The sequence below is a fragment of the Pan troglodytes genome, chromosome 5 (assembly GCF_028858775.2).
Source record: "Pan troglodytes isolate AG18354 chromosome 5, NHGRI_mPanTro3-v2.0_pri, whole genome shotgun sequence".
Lineage (NCBI taxonomy): Eukaryota > Metazoa > Chordata > Mammalia > Primates > Hominidae > Pan > Pan troglodytes.
This window is the reverse complement of record NC_072403.2, coordinates 35,750,267-35,758,079: the sequence shown is the minus strand read 5'-3', so window position 1 is coordinate 35,758,079 and position 7,813 is coordinate 35,750,267. Positions and strand designations below refer to the sequence as shown.

The 7,813-nt window shown below is 51.1% G+C and overlaps 1 protein-coding gene across 3 annotated transcripts; it reads right to left on the bottom strand.

Annotated features, from left to right (window-relative positions):
• Positions 1–2,234: 2,234 nt before the first annotated feature.
• Positions 2,235–6,435, bottom strand: PATR-G (MHC class Ib). 3 transcript variants are annotated; one of them, XM_016954739.4, is made up of 8 exons: positions 6,337–6,435; positions 5,464–5,545; positions 5,065–5,334; positions 4,564–4,839; positions 3,689–3,964; positions 3,450–3,566; positions 2,972–3,004; positions 2,235–2,614 (listed from the first exon to the last, which is right to left on the bottom strand). In XM_016954739.4, exons 1-7 carry the CDS (start codon positions 6,340–6,342, stop codon positions 3,000–3,002), a joined length of 1,032 nt encoding a protein of 343 aa, XP_016810228.2. In that variant the 5' UTR covers positions 6,343–6,435; the 3' UTR covers positions 2,235–2,614; positions 2,972–2,999.
• Positions 6,436–7,813: the final 1,378 nt, after the last annotated feature.

Sequence of the window (7,813 nt, the reverse complement as noted above, 5' to 3'; positions counted from 1 at the left end):
ATCTGGGCCCCTCACCTTCATTCCTCGTAGATGTCACCTCCACTGGATGCCTGCAATGCCCTCTCCTCTGTATGCTCCTGCCAGAGTCTCCCCATCTCCACTGACAGCAGCTCCACCCTTCTGCTCACTCAGTCCAATACTGTGGGTGTCCTTGATTCTTCTTTCTCACACCACAGATAAATCCATTAGCAAGTGCTGTGAATTCATCCAGAATCCCATCACTTCCCACTATTTCCCCTGCTCACACCCCAGTCAAGGTAAGCGACGTCTCCATCCTGGAATACTGCACTCCTTTCCCACTGTTTTCCCCACTGCCTCACTAGTCCCCCACCTCTCAATTCTGTTCTCAGCACAGCAGCCAGAGAGAAGCTTTCAAAGGATAAGTCCTACCATGTCCCACTTTCCAAAACTGTCCTCTAACTCCCCATGTCATTCAGAGCAAAGGTCAACATCCTTCCCACACCCTCCAGGGCAACCTGCTCTGGGCACACCTCTGACTTCATTTCAGTTTCTCTCTGTTCAACACTTCTGGCCTCTTCCTCCTTCCGGGAACACAGACAATTTCCTGCCCTAGTGCATCTGCACTGAAGGTTTCCCTGCCTGAAAAGAACTTTCTGAGACATCCGTGTAGACAACTCCTCACATCCCTCAAATCTTTACTCCAAGGTCACATTTGCAACAAGGCCCATGCTGACCACCCAGCACAACAGCCACCTCCCTGTACCCACAGCCCACCCTCTGGATCACCTGCCACACAGCACTTGCCACCTTCTAACTCAAGCATTTTCTGTTCCTACTCTGCTTATACTATATCATCTGCCTGCAGAGGTGTCCAATCTTTTGGCTTCCCTGGGTCACATAGGAAGAAGAATTGTCTTGAGCCACACAAAAAATACACTAATGACAGCTGATGAGCAGAAAAAAATAGAAAAAAGAAAAAAAAAGCATGGATAATTTTCATGATATCTGCCACTACAGATAAGCAAAAAAATCGTCACATTCTAAAGCTGTCCTGGGCCACATGCATCCCGAGAGCTGCAGGTTGGACAAGCTTGCATCTAGAATGTATACACCACAAGGCCAGAAATTTTTCTGTTTTTACTTTAATGATGTTTTCTAAATGCAAAAACAGTCAAATACCTAGCAGACAACAAATGCCACTTGAATGGATGATTACTGTAGTGCACCCCCCTATTCTAAAGGCAATATCTTTATTAATGTAGACTCAGGCCAAATGTCATTTTGTAGCCGCTGTGGAACAATATTATCTCATGTGGATATAAATGCACCAGTGCTTTTCTCACCAGGGCTGCTTTTGTGTCCTCCCTCCCTCCCTCCTCCCACACCAATCCTCCTGCACACTGCAGCACACAACCATATTTGTCTCTTCAGGAATGATAACCCAAGGCTTATGGCTCCAATTATCCAACCACATATGAATCTAAATTAGACTCTGCTTTACAAATCCATGAGTTTGGTTTGGAGCCAGCAATAGGATTACTACAACTCAGGGCAGGAAGAAGAGTAGGAGAGAGAGCAGAAGAGGAGTTCCAACAGAAAGTAAACTACAATGAAAAACTCTGGGACCTCTCCTCTCGGGAAGTTTCAGAATCTGCTTCCTTTAAGAAGGTTGGGGAAGCCAGGCATGGTGGCTTACACCTGTAATCCCAGCACTTTGGGAGGCAGAGACGGGCAGATCACAAGGTCAGGAGATCAAGACCATCCTGGCTAACATGGTGAAATCCCGTCTTTACTAAAAATACAAAAAATTAGCTGGGTATTGTGGCATGTGCCTGTACTCCCAGTTACTAGGGAGGCTGAGACAGGAGAATTGCTTGAACCCGGGAGGTGGAGGTTGCAATGAGTCGAGATTGCACCACTGCACTCCAGCCTGAGTGAGACTCCATCTCAAAAAAAAAAAAAAAAAAAAAAAAAAGATGGAAAATACAATTGAAAGAGACCTGGAAGGAGGGGAAGAGGTGTAGGGGTCTGAAAATTTTTCTTCTGATAACACAGGAACTTCTACGTGTAGGGACCACCCTAGGTGATATCCAAGTCTATGTGATCACAGGTCCTGGTGGGACAAGGTTCTACTGAAGGGCCAAGGACAATGAAGCAGCAAAGATGACCCAGCTGAGCAGTGACCACATAAAGTTCATGGTGGCCTGAGCACCCACTGGGCACAGCCCCATCTACTCTCCTCTCCTGCAACAAATCAGCACAAGAAACACGTGTACTGTGGAAAGTTCTCATGTCTTCCATTTATTTTGTCTCTCAAATTTCAGGAATCTTCTCCTTTAATTAACCCATCAATCTCTCTTGGAAATAATTTGAAAAAGTAAATTTATACTCAGATTCTAATTTTAATACAGAAGTAAGAAGTTATAGCTCAGTGCACCACAAATTTGAGACAGAGACGGAGACATCCCAGCCCCTTTTCTGGAACAGGAAAGGTGATTGGGGAAGGAATGCAGTTCAGCATGAGGAAGAGGGTCATGGTGGACACAGGGGTGGGCTGGTCTCTGCGGAAAGAGAAGTCAGGGTTCTTGAAGTCACAAAGGGAAGGCATGAACAAATCTTGCCACTCAGTCCCACACAGGGCAGCTGTTTCACACTACAGAAAAATATTCATGAACAAATTCATATCAGTCACAGTGAGGGGTGACACTTTAAACAGCCCATCACATGCTCAATACATTCAAGTCAAAGAAACCTCATAGCACAGCTATGTCCACTGTTCCCCTCAACAACCCACACACATCAGGCCCCCCGGGGTGTCACATTTACAAGCTGTGAGAGACACATTAGAGCCCTGGGCACTGTCACTGCCTGGAGTAGAACAAAAACAGCACCTGGTCAGAGACCACAGGAGATGTGGCTAGAGGAGGAATTGTGGGGTGGGTGAGCTCCCCCATGGGCTCCCAAACACAAGATCCCAAGGATCTCAGGGATCAGCCTCCTTCATACTTACTTGCAGCCTGAGAGTAGCTCCCTCCTTTTCAATCTGTGGGAAGAAAACGTCCTGTGAGAGGCCAGAAAGGTGGCAGGGCCATGAGGTCCTAGAGGAACCTCCTAGTCTTGGACCCTCGAGAAGTTTCCAGAAATGTGTGACTGCAGACCCAGGGCGGGATCAGGAAAAACAAGGAAAGCAGATGTGGGTCCTCGACCAACTGCCCTTCTAAGGTCTGTCCTTAGCCAGGGACCTTCCCCTGACCTGTGATTACTGGGATCAGGTCCCCATCACTACAATCATCAAGGTAATAAATCTGTCCTTCATTGTCACAGGTGCTTTACAAAAGAGAAGGTGCTGGCACACAGGGCCCAGGCTGGGTAGGCCCATGAGTGTGGATGGTGCTTCCCAGTAACCAGGCAGGGCACACTTCCACCTGGGGCTTGAAACCCCCAGTGGGACAAGAAAACTCAGACCCCACTTGTCACCCCTTCCTTACCTGAGCTCTTCTTCCTCCACAGCACAGCAGCGACCGCAGCTCCAGTGACTACAGCTGCAAGGACAACCAGGCCAGCAACGATACCCATGATGGGGATGGTGGGCAGGGAAGACTGCTCTGGGAAAGGAGGTGAAGGTGAGGGTCTCTGACCCCCAGGCCTCACCACCAACCCTGTTAAAGGTCTTCAGAGAGGCTCCTGCTTTCCCTAACAGACATGATGCCTCCATCTCCCTCCTTACTCCATCTCAGCATGAGGGGCTCCGGCAGCCCCTCATGCTGCACATGGCACGTGTATCTCTGCTCCTCTCCAGAAGGCACCACCACAGCTGCCCACTTCTGGAAGGTTCCATCCCCTGCAGGCCTGGTCTCCACGAGCTCCACGTCCTGGGTCTGGTCCTCCCCATCCCGCTGCCAGGTCAGTATGATCTCCGCAGGGTAGAAGCCCAGGGCCCAGCACCTCAGGGTGGCCTCATAGTCAAAGACAGGGTGGTGGGTCACGTGTGTCTTGGGGGGGTCTGAAAGGAAGAGTCAGAAAACTCAAGCACTTTGCATCTCTCATGGGACACTCCAGCAGCACCTGGATGTGACCATCCTAAGAATGAACCAGATACCTGGGGTGGGGAAGGGAGCACAGAACCCAGACACCAGCCTGGACACGGGCACCTGGGATAATCTCCTATTCCTTGGAAAGTTCTAGTCTCTGAGCGTGGGAGCAGGGACCTCCGGTTCTGACCTGAGTGGAGGCCAAGGGACTCAGAGGAGCTGGAGTCAGACCCCCACACACATTGAGTGTGAGGCAGAGAACAAGGCCTGAGGGGAAAAGTCCTGGTGCCAAGGCTGCTGTGGGGTCAAAGGGAACCCCTGATCAGTCTTCCAGGAATTGTCTTCCACTCCACTCCCTCAGAGACTTCATCCCTTAATTGTCCCAGAGAGCAGGACGGGCCCTCAGAATCACTCTCTGGTACAGGATCTGGAAACCCAGGAGGATTCCTCTCCCTCAGGACCAGAGGGAGGGCGATATTCTAGTGTTGGTCCCATTTTCCTCCTCTCCTTGTGCTAGGCCAGGCTGGGAGGTCTACAGGAGATCAGGGAGGCGCCCCACTGCCCCTGGTACCCGCGCGCTGCAGCATCTCCTTCCCGTTCTCCAGGTATCTGTGGAGCCACTCCACGCACGTGCCCTCCAGGTAGGCTCTCCTTTGTTCAGCCGCATTGGCCGCCTCACACTTGCGCTTGGAGATCTGAGCCGCAGTGTCCGCTGCGGTCCAGGAGCGCAGGTCCTCGTTCAGGGCGAGGTAATCCTTGCCATCGTAGGCATACTGTTCATACCCGCGGAGGAGGCGTCCGTCGGACCCCAGGTCGCAGCCAATCATCCACTGGAGGGTGTGAGAACCTGGCCCCACCCCCTCGGTCAGCCCCGCCCACCGAGCCTCGCCCTCGCCCGGACCCACCCGCAGGGATTTTGGTAAAGGCGCCTGGGGTTCTCCCAGGTAGAGGGTCTGGGCGGGTCCCGCGGCCTCGGGGTGGATCCCAGACCCGGAGACTCGGGAGTACCCGGGCCGTCCGTGGGGCATGGAGGTGGGGGTCGTGATCTGCGCCCTGGGCCGGGGTTACTCACTGGCCTCGCTCTGGTTGTAGTAGCCGCGCAGGGTCTGCAGGTTTATTCTGTCAGTCTGTGCGTGGGCCTTGGTGTTCCGTGTCTCCTCTTCCCAATACTCCGGCCCCTCCTGCTCCACCCACGGCGCCCGCGGCTCCATCCTCGGACACGCCGAGTCGCTGTCGAACCACACGAACTGCGTGTCGTCCACGTAGCCCATGGCGATGAAGCGGGGCTCCCCGCGGCCGGGCCGGGACACGGCGGCGCTGAAATACCTCATGGAGTGGGAGCCTGGGGGCGAGGAGGGGTTGAGACCCGCCCGACCCTCCTCCCGGCGCGGCTGCCGGGTCCTGCGCCCCCGCCGGGCCGGCCCCTCCCTCCTCCGCGCAGGGGCCGTTTCCCTCCTGACCCCGCACTCACCCGCCCAGGTCTCGGTCAGGGTCAGGGCCCCCGAGAGCAGCAGGAAGAGGGTTCGGGGCGCCATGACCACCATCCTTGGCGTCTGGGGAGAATGAGTCCGGGTGGGTGAGCGAGGACTTTAGAACCAGGACCGCGGCGACGCTGATTGGCTTCTCTAAAAACCTGTCACCTAATGGGAGTGAGAACTGGGGCCGCCCGGTGAGTATCCAGGAAGAAGGACCCGACACAGGTTAGGAGAAGGAGGAGAGAATCCCCAACGCGGGGCCTCCCCAATCCATACACCGCCTGTGGGGCCTGAGACCCTGAGAGCCACGCTTGAGGCCCTGGGACTTCGCCCTGACCCCGCTACTCTTGTGCCAAGCGTTCTGTCTCAGTGTCTCCCTGAGTCTTGGCCCAGGAGCTGTCTGAGAAACCAGGGAGAAACCCTCAGCAAGGTCCCTGGCCCTCTCCCTTCACTTTTCATCCCGGAATCCCTGTCCCTGAACTGGACTCCCTGCCTCCCACTCCTTGCCTGTCCTCCTGTACTCTTCTAGAAGAAAAATCACCCCACGGAGCTTGGTGCCAGAGAGTGAGCTCGCCCTGGGATTGTAGGTGTAAAGACAGGGGTTTTTTTCCCCCTTAAATCTGGAAAAGTTGTGCCTGAGTGCATGAGATAGAATAGAGACCAGTTTGCTTTTTGTTTATTAACTATAGTGGGTAGCATAATCTTGGTAACCCCTGAATGATCAGGAATCTAATCGGTAAAAAATGTGACTTTGGCCCGTTGGTATATAAATGCATCTAAAAGCATTACAACAGGACTCACAAAGCTCTTAAGTTTCACTTTCCCAGACAATGTATCTGTGACTCCCGCTTGTTTTATTTTAAATTTACCTTCATTCCGTAGCCCTAAGTTTCCGTGTGAGTCCAGGACATCTCCTCAAGACAAAGTACCACACTATGTTACTATATGTTGCAACCAGGAGCCAGCACAAACTTTATTCACCTCACAGTTGTAAGTGTTCAGTGCAGTCACAATGCCCCTCACTAGTGCTCATGCACTGCCTGTTTTTAGGAAGTATCCACATGTGAGTGGAGTGTATTTTTTTAGGAATACTTAGTATTTTTTAAACCTGATTAACATAAAAAAAATTAGTTTCTAGGCAGACCCACATAAGATATTAAAGGCCAACTGCAAAGAACACCCAGCGAGGCTCTGTAGATGGATGTATTAAAATCTATAAAACAATGTGTTTAAACCTAAGAGTTCCGCTGTTTTGGAATTTTTTCCTCTGCTCCTTTTCCTCACCTCCTGCTCCTCCAGCCCTTCCCTCCATCCCTCTCATCCCTCAGGCCCTCTTCTCCCCTTAATCCCCACCACCCTCTCACTCCTGAATTGTGGCTCTAGCACTGTTCCATGACCTGCTACATGAGTGTTCTCTCTATAGTGGTCCTGCTACTATGAGTCAGAGTGTGTCATTTCTCCACCTAAAACACTCCAGTGGCTCCACCTCATTCTTGTGAAGCTTCTAGAATGTCAGGCACTTGAACATATGAGGGCATACCTGGTTCATTGTAGGGACTAAATTATTTTTTCTTGGCTGAATGAATGAATTATGAGTGTATTAAATTGCATCACAGAAAATTATAAAATGTAAAACACTGAAAAAGTTAAAAAAGATTTTATTTTATGTAACTAGTGTGCGTATCAATTCATCAGTTCATTTCAGGAGTCTTTTGAGTCTGTGTATGAATTTTATAAGACTGGGTAACAAATTGTCACAAACATTGGCTTTAAACAGCACCCATTTATTGTATTCATTGATTTATTTTTAGAGACAGAGTCTCCCTCTGTCATCCAGGATGAAGTGCAGTCACATGATCATGGCTCACTGCAGCCTCAAATTCCTGGGCTCAAGGGACCCTCCTACCTCAGTCTTCAGAGTAGCTAGGACTGCAGGCAAGTGCCACCATGCCCAGCTAATTAAAAAGAAATGTAGAGACGAGTGTCTCACTATATTATCCTAGCTGGTCTCAAAGTCCTGGCTGCAAGTGTTCCTCCTGTGTCAGCTCCTCAAATGTTAGGATACAGGTGTGCACTACCACGCCTGGCCAAATAACACCCATTTGTTTATAGTTTCTTAATCAGAAATCTGGGCATGATGTAGATGGAATCTCTGTTCCGGTCTTCCTAAACCTGTGTTTTCATTTTGAATCCTCCTTCAGGCTTATACAGAGGTGGCAGAATGCAGTTTCTGGCAGTTGTAAGACTGAGGTCCCTGTTCCTCACTGGCTGTCACTGTAGAGAACAGGGAGGGCTGCACTCAATGCACGGTGCCCACCAGCGTTCTTTCCTACACAGCCCCTTCAT

Bases quoted from the DNA above. Each gene is read 5' to 3' on its own strand.
- PATR-G (XM_016954739.4), bottom strand. The intron at 5,335-5,463 runs GTGAGTGCGGGG...CCTCGCCCCCAG, and splicing joins CCTGACCGAGACCTGGGCGG to GCTCCCACTCCATGAGGTAT. The intron at 3,965-4,563 runs GTACCAGGGGCA...TCTTCCTTTCAG, and splicing joins GGAGATGCTGCAGCGCGCGG to ACCCCCCCAAGACACACGTG.